The 14,626-nt window shown below is 40.6% G+C and overlaps 1 protein-coding gene across 10 annotated transcripts in view; it reads right to left on the bottom strand.

The window, feature by feature from the left end:
• IGF2BP2 (insulin like growth factor 2 mRNA binding protein 2) overlaps positions 1–14,626 on the bottom strand; it is a 153,055-nt gene that overhangs the window by 42,287 nt on the left and 96,142 nt on the right. For 9 of the 10 annotated variants that reach the window (XM_034661647.1, XM_034661651.1, XM_034661642.1 and 6 more), the window contains one exon: positions 1,145–1,193. In XM_034661647.1, the coding sequence (XP_034517538.1) occupies positions 1,145–1,193 (49 nt within the window). Of the gene's footprint in view, positions 1–1,144; positions 1,194–7,398; positions 7,449–14,626 lie in introns of those variants that run through there. The other variant, XM_034661610.1, reaches the window with a different exon arrangement.

Below are 14,626 nucleotides of genomic sequence, written 5' to 3'. Positions count from 1 at the left end.
CGTTAAGCGTCTGCCTTCGGCTCAGGATANTCGTTAAGCGTCTGCCTTCGGCTCAGGATATGATCCCAGGGTCCTGGGATCAAGCCCCGCATCGGGCTCCCTGCTCCGCTGGAAGCCTGCTTCTTCCTCTCCCACTCCCCCTGCCTGTGTTCCCTCTCTCGCTGGCTGTCTCTCTCTCTGTGTCAAATAAATAAATAAAATTAAAAAAAAAAAAGAAGTTTTACAATTCTGAAACTGTATCTTAACCACTACTCATAGCAAAACTAATTCAAAATAAAAAACCTACTTAAGCTAACAACCTTCTATTTTTATTGGGTTTCTACTGATTTTATTTATTTATTGATTTTTTACAAAATCATAGTTTGGAAAGGTAAAAATTGTTTACAAAGTCATGAGATAAAAATGACCAACCACGGGGCGCCTGGGTGGCAGAGCGGTTAAGCGTCTGCCTTCGGCTCAGGGTGTGATCCCTGCATTGTGGGATCGAGCCCCACATCAGTCTCCTCTGCTATGAGCCTGCTTTTTCCTCTCCCACTCCCCCTGCTTGTGTTCCCTCTCTTACTGGCTGTCTCTATCTCTGTCAAATAAATAAATAAAATCTTTAAAAAAAAAAAATGACCAACCACATACACTCTTTGTTTCACAGTTTCTTGGTGCTTGGTGCTTGACAGGACAGAGCAGGAGGACTCAAAGTGCACATCTTGCACCACAAAAGGGACAAACACAGCCCTAAAGTTATGACAGATCACATACATTAGGGTACTGTAAAAGGAAAAGAGGGGACCCAGGGGCCTTGTGGGAAAGGCCTTGAGGACCTCTATTTCCTCAGGGAGCTAACAGAGGGAGCGGCGTTTTGTTGGCCTGTTTAAAAAGTAAGGTGAGGGGCGCCTGGGTGGCACAGCGGTTAAGCGTCTGCCTTCGGCTCAGGGCGTGATCCCGGTGTTATGGGATCGAGCCCCACATCAGGTTCCTCTGCTGAGAGCCTGCTTCTTCCTCTCCCACTCCCTCTGCTTGTGTTCCCTCTCTCGCTGGCTGTTTCTATCTCTGTTGAATAAATAAATAAAATCTTTAAAAAAAATAAATAAAAACTAAGGTGAGGGCAGAGAGCAGGGAGACCATAAACATGCAGGTGACACTGGCTTACCTCCCACTGCAGGTGAGGAGGGATGTTTCGGATCTGAAGTTTTCTGCTCCTGTAAAAATGAAAGCTCAGATTGTAACACTCTCTCTAGGACACAGACATCAGCACATAAGAAAAACAGGCTTAAGACCGGAGTTTGAGCTCACTTTCTCACGGTGCTTACGGAGGCATTAGCAAGAGGGTCCAGCCGTGACTCACAAACATCATGTTTTAAGGTTTTCAACTACTTTGGGGGAAAAAAGTGAAGAATAAACCCAACAAGTCTGAATATGCTCAAGAAACAGTTTAAATGCAGACGTGCCTTTTCAATTTCTTGCCAAAGGAGTTAGAACTACTTTTGCCATACAGATTCTAATTACAGGATTACCTTCCTCCCCAAAATGTATGGTCTTGCAACTGACCCTACCCCAAAAGGTACCTAGGCTCAAACAGGACAGGTGAAGTCACATATAGAGTGGGCTTCAACAGATCAGATTTAGCTCAGCCAATACCTAACAATGCAAAACTTTACTTTCAGAAATTACTTTTATCTTTAAATAAGTAATACAGTAATAATTCAAAAATGAGAACCTAAAAAGGTAGACCAGGAAAAGTCTTACTTCCACGCACCCTCTTCCCTCACCAGAAGTAAACACTTTTACTTATTGCTTGTGTATCCTTCAGTTTCTTTATGCAAATAATAGCAAATACAAATACAAATTTTTATTTTTCCTCTTCTCTTACAGAAATATTTGCATATTCTACAAGCTCTCTGCATGTTGTTTTTTTCACCTCAACAGTAACATCCTGGAGATCTTTCCATGTTGGCAGACAGCTTCTCATTCTATTTTATATTACCTGTTAACCCATCCCCTGTTGACGGACTTTTGGGACTCCTCCTGCCTTTCTAGTCAGGCTTTTTCTGTTTTTCTGGGACATCCTGCTGGTCTGATAACTTTAAATGATTTAGACTGTTTCTTGTTTTTACATAAACATTAAAATTAGATAGAAAAAAAGAACAGAAATAGGAGGATAAGAATTTTTCTATCTTTTAAGAACATGTATATCCTGGAAAGAAAACACAAATCAACATTTAAATATTAGAGAGGTCATTTTCATGGATGGACTTGACATTCAAGTCCCCTAAATATCCATTTGGGGGGGTTGCAAGAGAAGGGATGTAATGGCCAATGTACCTGCCATTACTTTTTCTTTCCTTCTGGTGTCAGAGGTACCAAATAGTGGCAACACACAGCCACAAATTCTTGCACAGCTTTAATCTGGGCAACGGCCCCAGAAAACAATGTTACAATTCATGCAGAGAGGAAGAGAGAGGAAACACAGAAAGAAACAATGAAGTAAATCCGGGGCTCCAGTTTTCTCAGATTGTTTTTAAATGCAAGGGGGGCCATCCCTATGTTCTAGGTCCTACACAGTACTTCTGTCTCGTTTTTTTAAAAATGAGAAGGCATTCATGCTTTACTATAGGGCTGCTTAAATGACAGTACAAGACTGTCTACAGACCTCTAATCTCGTACCAGGATAGGAAGGAGGAAAAAGCAGCAAGAACTAATTTCTACCTCTACGCCGTGAAGCCTCTTCTCTGACATTGCCTTTGGCAACAGTTCGTAATAAAACTGTTGACACCATCCCATGTAGTGGCTACATGGAATGCTCCACAGAAGATGTCACAAGCCTAACTATTTATAGAAAAGGCATCAGAATTTGCAAGAAATCGAATATTTCTAAAGAAAAATATTTTTGTTATCTCCAAATATAAACACTGACTCTAAATGCTAACCAAGAACTTAGTTGTATAAGTCTTATTGGAAGAAACTCATGCATGAACACAAATATTTGAAAATAGCTACCATAGCGTTGTTTGTTATGACAAAGACTGCAAGCAATCTAAATATCTACCAACAGGGCAATGAATAAATAAATCACAGGATAGTCACAAGATGGAACATTATACAACTGTTAAAAAGAATGAAGTAGGGATGCCTGGCTGGCTCAGTCAGGAGAGCATCCGACTCCTGATCTCAGGGTTGAGAGTTCGAACCCCACATTGGGTGTAGAGATTACTTTAAAAAAATGAAGTAAACACATGGGCATGGTCATAGGGAACTCTCCAAGGCATGCCGTTATAAGAGAGCTAATTATAGATTAAACTGATCCTGTTTTTAAGCACCCAAAACAGACTACATGTTATTAAATGTGTGTGTTTGTAAATGCATAAAAAAAGGTAGCTACAAGCAGTTGTTAAAAGGGGACGTACACTTTTTATTTTAGCTACTTGTCATTTACTTTTTTAAAAAAAGAGAATGTATTCACATCTTCCTTGTTTTAAAAAATTAACAATTAAAACTCCTACTAAGGCTACTTTACAGAATACACAATATATACTCTTGAAAAGTATGCAAGAACCTACTAAATTAAAAAAAAAGGAAAGAACAAAAACATCTCACTTCTTCCATAATTAGGTTAGGCATTCTTGAAATCTTATTTAACAGAATATTAATTTATTTAGCCAACTGTGTTCCTAATGTGTAAGCCATCACACTCTGCCTAGTCCAGATTACCCCAAATCCTAACTAAATGGGCTGAAAACAATAGTGTTTCCCTGTAACATCCCATGTAAAGAATGCACATCAAGCAATCAGTTCAGTAACCGGAATGTTTGTTAAGCAGGATTCTAGGAGAAATAATCTCTAAAAAGCTAGCGTGCGGCATCTCTAATCTTAGATCAGTATGGAAAGGAAGAAAAAGAACTGAGAACTAAAAAAGGAACTGGAAATCACTACAGGAGAACAAATTAAACTGATCCTTGGGCACTGGGAAGATTATCCCCAGTGATTATCTTTCAGGATTAGAAATGATCAGGACCCATGAGTTCTGCTAACTTCCACAACACCATCTGGATGCTCTGCCTCCTTGCTGGGGTCCTGGGATGGCCATCTCCCTCTCCCCTGGGAGGGACTTCCACATGCCCTTCAAACCCCGCTCACTCGTCCAGGGCCTTCTAGGGCATCTCCAGGCAGAATGGTCTCTGCTCTCTTCAGCTTTTATAACAGCTCACTCTGCTATAATTATTTATCTGCTGGGGCTGTTGTGTCCCCCCACCAACCCGCTGCTGTTGGTAATTTCCTCAAGGACAGTCTCCCAGTTCACGAGACTCCTGTCCAGCATAGAGCCCAGTGCCTAGTCTGAAAGGAGAACATGGCACCCCAGGGACTGGGAAAAGCACTCCCACTGCTGGCTGTAGCCTGCCTATGATGTGGATCCTGACCCTACCCAGGAAGGCCAACTGTTTACTTCTCCTTTGCCAGACAGTCAAGAGAAAAGGGAGGAGTTCTTTTCCCTCTTTCCTTTAGAAAAGAAACACAGCGTTTGGCTCATTTTCAACCAACAAATGTTGATCTTTTTCTCTCTGAAATCCATAAAAGTGTGCCCTGTTTTAAAAAGCCAAACACACACGGTAATTTAGGAAAGCGACTTTTTTAAAAAAGATTTTTATTTATTTGAGAGAGAGAGAGAGATAGCGAGAGAATGCACAAGCAGCGGGTAGAGAGAGAAGCAGACTCCCAGCTCAGCAGGGAGCCCGACGTGGGGCTCAATCCCAGGACCCTGAGATCATGACCTGAGCCGAAGGCAGATGTTTAACCAAATGAGCCATCCAGGTACCCCAGGAAAGTGACTGGTTTTAAGAAAAGAATTTTTTGTTCCTTAAAAAAAAAGGGAATAATCTCTCAGTTCCTTTACTTTAAAAAAGAAATCAAGCTTCTCTAAATCTATGTAATGACATTCCTCATCCTCGCTGCCCAGAAGCATTACAGCCGTCTCCTAGTTGGCCTGTTTTCCGACTGTACTCCCCCCTCTCCCATCCATTCCTCCTTGACTGCCAGGGACTATCTAAAAGACAAGTATGACTGGTTACTTCTGCCTTTTTTGACTCCCTGTCACCACATCCAAATCCCCTTTCATGACCCTGTTACTGCCTCCCTCCCCATCTCTTTCTCTTGCCACACCAAACTGCCCAAACTTTGTGCACTTATCCCTACAGTTTTTATATGCATGCCTTCAATGCCTTCATCAGTCTACCACAAAAGCAAGAGTAAAGAATTTGCCTGTTATAGATACCTCCATAAGTGGAATCATACAATATTTGTCCTTTTGTGTTCGGTTTATTACAGTTCACATAATGTTTTCAAGGTTCATCCGTGTTGTAGCATGTATCAAAATTTTATGCTCTGCACTGATTTTTATTTTTTAAAAGATTTTATTTATTTATTTGAGGGAGAGAACATGAGCTTGGGGAGGGGCAGAAGGAGAGGGAGAAGCAGACTCCTCACTGAGCAGGGAGCCTGACGTGGAGCTCGATCCCAGGACCCTGAATTCGTGACCTGAGCCGAAGGCAGACGCTTCACCGACTGAGCCACCCAGGTGCCCCTTTGCACTGCTTATTAAAGTTAATCTGTTAGTGTGCTCACTTGGGCAGTACGTATACTAGAGTTAATCTGTTAGAGTCTTATATTTATTTTCTTATTACTTTTTTCACATGAAGGAATGTGTTGGATATATCCCCAAACTTAAGAGAATCCACTCAGACTTACACTGGTCAAGTTAATTAGATCTAGATCAGTGGGTTGGAGGAAGGGGGAGTGGGGAGTTACTGTTTATTGATACAGAGCTTCTGTTTGGGATGATGAAAAAGTTCTGAAAACAGATAGTGGTGATGGTCGTACAACACTGAAAGCGTACTTACTGCAGCTAACAGGACATTTAAAGATAGCTAAAATGACCCCAGTGTTCATAGCAGCATTGTCCACAATAGCTTAATTGTGGAAGGAGCCGAGATGCCCCTCAACAGATGACTTAGGATTAAGAAGATGTGGTCCATATATACGATGGAATATTACTCAGCCATCAGAAAGAACGAGTTCTCAACATTTGCTGCAACATGCATGGGACCGGAGGAGATTATGCTAAGTGAAATAAGTCAAGCAGAGAAAGACAATTATCATATGGTTTCATTCATTTATGGAACATAAGGAATAGCAGGGAGATCGGTAGGAGACGGAAGGGAAGAATGAAGGGGGCGGTAAACAGAAGGGGGAATGAACCACAAGAGGCTACGGACTCTGGGAAACAAACTGAGGGCTTCAGAAGGGGAGGTGGGGGATTGGGATAGGCCGGTGATGGGTATTAAGGAGGGCACATATTGCATGGAGCACTGGGTGTTATATGCAAGTAATGAATCATAGAACACTACATCAAAAACTAAGGATGTACAGTATGGTGACTAACATAATAAAAAATTATTATTAAAAAAATAAAAATAAACCAACTTTAAAAAAAGATAGCTAAAATGGCCAATCTTATTACGAACATGTCACCACCCCAAAAAAAAAAAAAAAAAAAAAAAAAAAAAAAAAAACTATAGGAGAGAAGAGCAATGCAAAGAAACAATGTAAAATTTTCTACAACTAGTCTGGGCTCTTTAAAATGTCAATGTCATTAAAAAATCCCAAAACTGTAGAACTGCTCTAGATTTAAAGAGAATAAAGAGATCCAACAACGAAGGAGGATAAAGGGACAAGAGTAAAGAGGGCAGTCAGGAGCACGGTTTTGATTTTTTTCTTTTTCATTTTAATCGAAAGCAGAGTAAGACCCGCAGTGAGGCAAAGAGTGCCCTTTAGTGGAGATACATGGGCTCTTTCCCAATGGCTTTAGGATTTAGGAATTTAGAAGTACCCACTCTCAAAATTCAAGGAAGGTAAGCATTTTGGGTGAGAAAAGGAAAGAAGCTCAGCCTCCACGCTACCGGGAAAGGGGCAACATAGCCCTACAACCATCTTGGGAATGGGCTGGGGAACTTGGCTACTTTGGTTCTATAGTCTGGTTAATCGGGGACTGTAGTATACGTGTCTAGACTATCAAATCTTAAAGAACTACAAAACAAATATACTTAACCCCCAGTTCATCTAATTTTAACGGACTTAATTGACAGTATATGGAGCTTTCAAACATCTAAGCGTCTCAGAATACTTTTTATGAATGTTATTATCTTTGTACTGTAGATGCCCAGAGGAAATAGAAAGTTCCAACTTGAGTGAATTTCAGATAAACTAGATGTCCATTGTTAGGAATTTCAATTACCTGGCAGAAATTATTTTGTATGGTAGAATTTGTAGCTTAAAATAAGTGGCCAACCATTGGGGAAATACAATCACATTTAATTGTCATGGAATTTCTGTGATTCTGAAGAACCATTTTACCTGTATTTGGAAGAAGGAGAAGTAGTAAGATACATGCTTGAATGTGAGGAGGATAGTTTTTCAGGCACATGGTAATTCGCCACAAGTCTAATCAGCCACCTTGGGAACTCCAGCCCAAGCCCTGAGCATGATGAGGGCTTGAGTGGAGAACAAAATTCACAAATTGTGGGAATGCAGCTCATGAAATCTCAGGTTCCACTTGAAAATCAGGCCGTCTAGGAACTGGAGGATCCCCAGGTAAACTGTGGACAAGAGAGGCAAACTAGGAAGTAAAGAGGGTTCTATGAAAGAGTCTTTGGGGTTCATGAGGGATTCTACCTAACTAGGTCCCATCTGTTTCCACAGCAATTCTGGGTGCCATCAGATGACACACAGTCCTCACTTTGGAGGGAAATTAGAGCACCACGAAATGTGCATTATCTGTAACGAGTGGTAAGTATGTTAACCAACTCAAGGACTGTGGCAGAGCCGAGACTAAAAACACCACGGTTCTTGTGTCACCCTCCCTCACCAGATGTTGCTATAGTTAGATTCCACTGTATCCCATGCACTCATTAGTATGTGTTTAAAACTTAAAACTTAATTCGGACTTCATTAAGGTAAAAAGCTTTTGCACGCCAAAGAAAACAGTCAACAAAACCAAAAGACAGCTGACAGAACGGGAGAAGATATTTGCAAATGGCACATCAGATAAAGGGCTAGTATCTAAAATCTATTAAGAACTTCAAACTCGAATCCCAGGGAACAAATAATCCAATCAAGAAATGGGCAGAAGACATGAACAGACATTTCTCCAAAGAGGACACCCAAATGGCCAACAGACACATGAAAAAATGCTCAACATCACTCAGCATCAGGGAAATACAAATCAAAGCCACAATGAGATTACCACTTCACAACAGTCAGAATGGCTAAAATTCCTAAGTCAGGAAACGACAGATGTTGGCGAGGATGTGGAGAAAGGGGAACCCTCTTACAACTGTTGGTGGGAATGCAAGCTGGTGCAGCCACTCTGGAAAACAGTATGGAGGTTCCTCAAAAAGTTAAAAATAGAACTACCCTACGACCCAGCAATTGCACTACTAGGTATTTACCTCAAAGATACAAATGTAGTGATCCAAAAGGGCACCTGCACCCCTATGTTTATAGCAGCAATGTCCACAATAGCCAAACTATGGAAAGAGCCCAGATGTCCACCGACAGATGAATGGATAAAGAAGATGTGATAGATACATACAATGGAATATTACACAGCCATAAAAATGAAATCTTGCCATTTGCAATGACGTGGATGGAACTAGAGGGTATTATGCTAAGCAAAATAAGTCAATCAGAGAAAGACAATTATCATATGATCTCACTGATATGTGGAATTTTAGAAACAAGGCAGAGGATCATAGGGGAAGACAGGAAAAAACAAAACAAGACGAAACCAGAGAGGGAGACAAACCATAAGAGACTCTTAATCATAGAAAACAAACTGAGGGTTACTGGAGTGGAAGGGGGTGGAAAGGATGAGGTGACTGGATGATGGACATTGGGGAGGGTATGTGTTGTGGTGAGCGCTGTGTATTGTGTAAGACTGATGAATCACAGACCTGTACCCTGAAACAAATAATACATTATATGTTAATCAATTGAATTTAAATAAAAATTTTTTAAAAACCTTAAACTTAAAACTTCTGGACAGTCTGTACAAGGGATATTCTGTGCCAGACTGAACTAGGACCTAGGACTGCTCAGGGAAGCAAATGAATCAATGGTGATAGCCAAGTCCAATCCTCTAGCCAACTGTCACTTAAATCCTCCCCCCAAATTCCTCTTTCTCCTTGTCTGTCTCTCTCTCAGACACACACACACACACACACACACACACACACACACACACAGAGGCGGGGCACAGAAAATGATTAGGAGTCAACTAAACAAATTGTTTAGTCACTTTCTTTGTTACAAAATTATGAAGAACAATTGCCTTTGCCTCGTTTCTAAAATAAATGTATTGTAACAGTTATTAGAAAACCTAATGTTTTCAATATATAAACCACTGAAAAATGAACAAAAAGAGGTTTTGGGATTTTTTAGGAAGAAAAATTATGTGATCAAAGTCTTTGTGAATATTAGCAGTACTATGGGCCAAAGCATAAAAGGATTAAATAAAATATTATCGTGCTGACCTACTGCAAACGGTTTTGAGCCAGTAGAACTACAGTTAAACACCCAGTAACTTCCTTTGCTCTATAAACTCATGTCCACAAAACCATAAATCCCCAAGCAGCCCTAACATACTCATGCTTCCTGAACATTCAGGGTCAGGAGCTCATGAAAGTCCATTGCTTGAAAGCAACAGAAAAGACATCAGTGAGTATGATAAGCAGTAGCCTGAGACTTTGTAACTTACTTAACCTCCTACACCCTCTCAGTCTACTAGTTTATAAAAAGGCCTTGACTTTTTAAGAAGTTGCTAACACGATTCCAGATTTCCCTTTGGAGGAAAGCACCAGGGATTCTTGATTGTTGCTGAAAGAGGAAGAAGGGGAAAGAGAAAAGTCAATGGGATGATTTATGATGATTAGATGTTCACGAGAAGACCAGCCAGACTGCTGCTCCTGGGCAAGAATGGTTAATTCTCCTATTGGGAAGGGGTACAGTGAGTATAATTTGCATTAAAAGACCATTAAGTTTCATTCCAGTTGCAGGATTCTACAAATCCTTTGGAAAGTGTAAGAGGAAGGTTAAAATAATCTCCTGTTAAAAGGCATCAGTATGCGGGCGCTTGGCTGGTGGAACATGCAACTCTTGATCTCAGGGTTGTGGGTTTGGGCCCCAAGTTGGGTGTAGAGATTAAAAATAAAATCTTTAAGAAAAAAAGGAATTAGCATGCTTGACTTTGTAGACTGAAATGACCATATACTGTTCTAGCAAAGTAGATAAACCAGATTTCTCAGAGAGTCAATATTTTAGCTCTCTAAAAAGGAAGTATCTAAAACTTTCTCTTTTTTGATTCATATTCAGTTTTTGGCAAAGGGGGTCCTTTTAACAGAAGAGTGGTAAATAGGATAACTAATCGAACTGAAGGAAGACAAAAAAATCTAAATAATAATTTGGGGAAAAATTAATATTTTTCTTTGCCAAAAACTTCTTTAGGAAATTTAAAAGAAAATAAAAAATGCTTACAGAAAAAGTGTGACCACGCTTATCAAGGTTTATATACAATTCCCTACAGATAATACTACCTTTCCCATCCACCATCCCCTTCCTTAATTCATTTTGTGACATGACAAAGAAATAGTTTTAGTGCTGGTGTTACCAGAACTTCTCCAAATGCTTCACTATTCTCTTCCCCATTCAAGTCATTTTACTTAATGAAGTCTAATAAAGTTTTCAAAGGTACACCCGAAACATTCCTCAGAGTGTTCTTAGCAGGAAGCTTTCCCCAAACCAACACTACTCCTTAACATTCATGTATACTAAGCATCTCGTTTAAGCCCTACCACTCCCATATGAAGTAAACACCGTTATCCCCATTTTTCACCTAAGTAAACAGGTAGGGAGTGGTGTTTTTGACTTGGGCTCTGCAAGTTTAAATCTTTGTTCTTAAAATGTCACTTTGGAATTGTCGATTCACCAATAGCAAAATTTACACTTCATGTATAGATCTCAGTTCAATGAATTTGGACAAGATGTGTCCTTTCAGGAAAATTCTAGGAAAATGGGTCTTAGGAATGGATTTCTAGCCTTTCCCTCTCAGTGTCAACCTCACTGTGGACTCTGACCAAAAATACCTCCCCTAGGAAGGATTATTTTGGAAACTTCACCACTGCAGCTCACTCTTTGCTCCTCCAAAGAATTTGCTTACATATAAACGCCCTTTGGGGTGGGGTGGGAAAATAAAGGTTTTACCGAGTCAGGCACTTCCCTAGGTCAGCTGACTCCCGGTTGTCAGTCAGGCTCTCCTGGCGGAGGGCTGGAAGCTGAAAGGCCGGAGTGGGGGACTAACCTGCCTCACACTTTTGCTTAGTGCCACGGGCCTCGACCAGGGCTGTGCTAAGCCTCATGAGGCAAGACAGAGTTTGAGAACCCTCTCCCAAATACAGACTGCTGAACAGGGAAAGGTGGAGTGGATCCCAGACCTGTGGATGAAGTCCTCAGAAGGCTAGAACATTTGTGTGTGCCAAAGGACAAACATGCATTTGGATTCAGGATGGTGAGATTTTGAGAGGTAAGGCTGAGTCTTTGTGAACCACAAATCTGCACACCAGCTTCCAGCTTTTTCAGACCTAAACAAGAGTAAGAACTCAAAGGGTTTTCTTTAATGTTTTTATTCTGCTGTGAGGAACATTCCAGTTAACAAAACCAAACTGTGTTTCTACAGAAGTGATTAGTTACTCTTTACAAGGCCCTCAACTCATTATCTGTAATGAAGACTAACCAGGGTAAAAACACATATTTACACAACGTAATTTGAGCCAAGATAAATGATACACACATAGACACGATGCAACACAAGTTATAATCCGAGTATACAAATGTTTGCCTTGCGTGGTGCGTGGTAAACAAAATCATCTTTGTCAAGGCAAAGGGAGCCACATGCCTTGTCACCCACAACTGTGCCATCCTTCCAGCATCTCTTTCCACTTTCAATATTTGCTTTCTTTAGCTTTCCAAAGAGCACACAAATCTGTCCCCCTCCCCCCTTCCTCTTTTCCTCCTTTTCCTCCCTTCCTTCCTACCTGGGCCTTTTTCATTTTTTTCCTTCCTCAGCCCAAGCAGCATCTGGAACACAGAAGGTGCTCAGCAATCAGCAAATTCACCAGAAGCATTTGCTGCTGACAGCTGGCTTCTTTTTCCTGGCCCACTCCATCCCATATTCTGTCTTCCAACTATAAGAACATGTGCTTACTGAAGACACTGACTGGTCTTCAACCAAGCCAACTTCTAGCTGACGCTCATCAGCTCAATGCAATAGGCTGCTGACCGAAAAAATACAGAAGATATTTCCTAGCACAGTAGCCACTGCATACATTTCCTGTGATTAGATGTCATCACTCATGTAAAGGTGGTGTTTTCCCCCTTAAGACAAGAAGTACATCAGCATGCCTTGATCTCCTGAAGAAACAGTTTCACAATGAACACAAAAATTCAAGCCAGAAGCTATGAGTCCTCAATGCCTGGGAATGAGTGATAAACCAACAACATTTTACTTCTGAAAAGAAGGAATTATTCCCAGCAGTTATACAACACTTTGATTTAATTCATTATAGTCATGATGATGATTAAGAAAAAATTAAATGGATCTCTACTATAGCCCTAAATCCCAATAGCAGAGAAAGGGAGGAGAGGGTTGGCCAACTTACATTGGCCCCTCCGTCACAAAGGAACTCCTTTTCCTCACCGAGCAAATCAAGTAGTATTCACCATCTCACACAAGAGCAACAGCTCACCTATACTGGGGGATGCAATGGTGTAAACAACCCAAACACACATACCCAAATGTTCTGACAGGAGATTAAATACAGGACATTTTATCTGATTTTGGAGAACAGGATGATTTCTTTTTTTTTTTTTTAAATAATTTTGAGCAAGATGATTTCTAAGATTAAACTTAAAACTTTTCCAAATTCATTGAGCAAATTTTCACTAAACACCTGTTATATGCCAAGTACTTGTCTTAGTTCCAGAGTATATTCGCAAACAAAACAAAAATGTCCTCAGACTGCTTATATTCCAGCGATTAAAAAAGACAGGGCAATATTGACCTCAGCGACCCTTAGAACTCTCAACGTCAACAGCACAAAAGAAAGTACTTCAGAGTTGGTGCCTTGATCTAATTAAATACTGAAGGAAAAAGGCTATCACTGCTTTTTGTTAGCTTAATTTTTTTAGGTTTTAGCAAGAAGTGAACCAAATATCTTTAAACAGCTATTTCTGCATAGTATTCTTATAATGTAATTGTAGCTAGCAAATAGCACTGCAGAGTCCTTGTTTCCAAGGGCCATGGGGAAGTTAAGGTTGGGGCAGATACTTCCATGTGTAATAGTGGGACATGTGCACTGCCACAAAGGGGTTTTGGAGAAGCTTTCCTCCCTGCCCAGCGTCTGTCCTCAGCACTGGACCCCCTTGGCACTAAACCCCCTAAGGCTTTCTCTGGTGTACAAAGGGGTACTCTGGAGAAAATAAAAAAGATCATGGGAAAAATTATTTATCAAAATTGGGAGAGGAGTCAGAAAATCAACTTTTCACACAATGCCAATGAAAAGATAAAAGCAGTTCACGGGATGCAAAGAAAAAAAAAAATCAGTGACCAACTGGTATTTCTTAAGGTGCAATGAAAAAAGAGAGGAAAATCACTAGGTCTTAAAGTTAATGTTAAATGACTTGAATACAATGCAATTCACGTTTTTAAAAAGATTTATTTATTTATTTATTTATTTATGAGAGAGACAGAGAGAAAGAGACAGCAAGCATGGGCAGGGCGGGGCAGAAGGAGAGGAAGGGAGAGAATCTCAAGCAGACTTCATGCTAAGCATGAAGCCCGACACAGGGCTTGAGCTAACAACCTTGAGACCACAACCTGAACTGAAATCAAGAGTCCAATGCTTGACCGGCTGAGCCATCCAGGCACCCTGCAATTCGCTTTTTGAAACCTCAAGTAGTCAACTTTAAAAACACATGAATGAACTGTGGAAAGAGTATATAAGTTGTTCTTATTTTAACAAGGATTCGTCAGTCACCTAGGGGCACCTGGGTGGCGCAGTCGATGAAACAGCTGACTCTTGGTTTTGGCTCAGATCATGCTCTCAGGGTCGAGAGATCAAGGCCACGTTCAAGCTCTGCACTCAGCAGAGGGTTTGCTTAAGACTCTCTCTCCCTCAGCACCCCCACCCCTGTTCTTTCTCTCTCTCTCTAAAATAAATATTTTTTTTAAAGAGGATTCATCATCTTAATGAGGATTCATTTTATGATCCCTTTACATCAATTCTCAAATGAAGCAAATAAGCAGGGAAATAACTTCAAATATGCAAATCTGATTTAAAACCAATTTTGGGAGACTAGACTTTTTACACAGAGAAATGTTCCCGGGGTACTAACAGAAATGCAAGATTCATGAACTGTATCCTTCTGCCACGAGGCAAGCCCTGTCCCTACTGCTGTACAGCCACAGCTTCTAACCTGGTGGCATGTGCACAGCAGGCGTTCCATAAATTTGATGAATGAATCAATGTCC

Source organism: Ailuropoda melanoleuca, chromosome 1 (genome assembly GCF_002007445.2).
Source record: "Ailuropoda melanoleuca isolate Jingjing chromosome 1, ASM200744v2, whole genome shotgun sequence".
Classification (NCBI taxonomy): Eukaryota; Metazoa; Chordata; class Mammalia; order Carnivora; family Ursidae; genus Ailuropoda; species Ailuropoda melanoleuca.
Note: the sequence above shows the minus strand (reverse complement) of the source record. Positions and strands in the feature narration are given on the sequence as shown.